This window comes from Perkinsus marinus (assembly GCF_000006405.1).
Source record: "Perkinsus marinus ATCC 50983 genomic scaffold scf_1104296971416, whole genome shotgun sequence".
Lineage (NCBI taxonomy): Eukaryota > Perkinsozoa > Perkinsida > Perkinsidae > Perkinsus > Perkinsus marinus.
The window spans coordinates 1-1,390 of NW_003202109.1; the positions used below are offsets into that span (position 1 = coordinate 1).

Below are 1,390 nucleotides of genomic sequence, written 5' to 3' on the forward strand. Positions count from 1 at the left end.
AGATAGTATCTTTTGTGCGTAGCTTTGGTGATGTCTGTACAACCGAGGTCGTCATTCTAGTATGACGAGGACTAACCGCTCGATTGGAGTGCCGAACTCGAGGGGTTTGTGAGGATCCCACCCTGGTGAATCCTATCAACTGCTCGTATTGTGATCCCGTCTCTGCCAATCTCGGGCCACTATCACCAACGTTCATTGATCTATACTCGACTAGTGGGCTCTCTGGGCCACTACGTCGGCTTACAGCTACATCGGTGCTTTCTATTGACTCTCGCTCTCCCGCAACTATCGTTGTAATGTTCGACACACTTTTGCTCTGACTGGTAGATGTCTGCGTGATGGACGTGTTGTACTGTACCCTCGGGCCGGGGTTCACTCCTGTACTCCTACATTGCATCTCTGGAGTCGGTTCGATCATGTCCGATGTGGAATGATCGTTATAATTGTGATCAGGCATTCGCCACCGATGCTCGCCTCCTAAATGCAGTGAACTATCCCCTTCCTGATATCGGTTCTCAGGCGTTTGCGAGGACTGGTCCCTCGACTTCCCCAGTCGCTGCTCATACTGAGGTCTCGGGTCAGCCCTCGACTCCTCTAGTCGCTGCTCATACTGAGGTCTCGGGTCGGCCCTCGACTCCTCTAATCGCTGCTCATACTGAGGTCTCGGGTCGGCCCTCGACTCCTCTAGTCGCTGCTCATACTGAGGTCTCGGCTCGGCCCTCGACACCCCCAGTCGCTGCTCATACTGAGGTCTCGGCTCGGCCCTCGACACCCCCAGTCGCTGCTCATACTGAGGTCTCGGGTCAGCCCTCGACTCCTCTAGTCGCTGCTCATACTGAGGTCTCGGCTCGGCCCTCGACACCCCCAGTCGCTGCTCATACTGAGGTCTCGGGTCAGCCCTCGACTCCTCTAGTCGCTGCTCATACTGAGGTCTCGGCTCGGCCCTCGACACCCCCAGTCGCTGCTCATACTGAGGTCTCGGGTCAGCCCTCGACTCCTCTAGTCGCTGCTCATACTGAGGTCTCGGCTCGGCCCTCGACTCCTCTAGTCGCTGCTCATACTGAGGTCTCGGGTCGGCCCTCGACACCCCCAGTCGCTGCTCATACTGAGGTCTCGGCTCGGCCCTCGACACCCCCAGTCGCTGCTCATACTGAGGTCTCGGGTCAGCCCTCGACTCCTCTAGTCGCTGCTCATACTGAGGTCTCGGCTCGGCCCTCGACACCCCCAGTCGCTGCTCATACTGAGGTCTCGGGTCAGCCCTCGACTCCTCTAGTCGCTGCTCATACTGAGGTCTCGGCTCGGCCCTCGACACCCCCAGTCGCTGCTCATACTGAGGTCTCGGGTCAGCCCTCGACTCCTCTAGTCGCTGCTCATACTGAGGTCTCGGCTC

General features: G+C 58.3%; 1 protein-coding gene across 1 annotated transcript; it reads left to right on the plus strand.

Annotated features, from left to right (window-relative positions):
• Positions 1-453: 453 nt before the first annotated feature.
• Positions 454-1,342, plus strand: Pmar_PMAR002693 (DNA-directed RNA polymerase II largest subunit, putative; the record flags this gene model as incomplete). Its single annotated transcript, XM_002766961.1, has 1 exon — positions 454-1,342. A coding segment is annotated over one exon (889 nt), but the record flags the coding sequence as incomplete, so codon positions are not given.
• Positions 1,343-1,390: the final 48 nt, after the last annotated feature.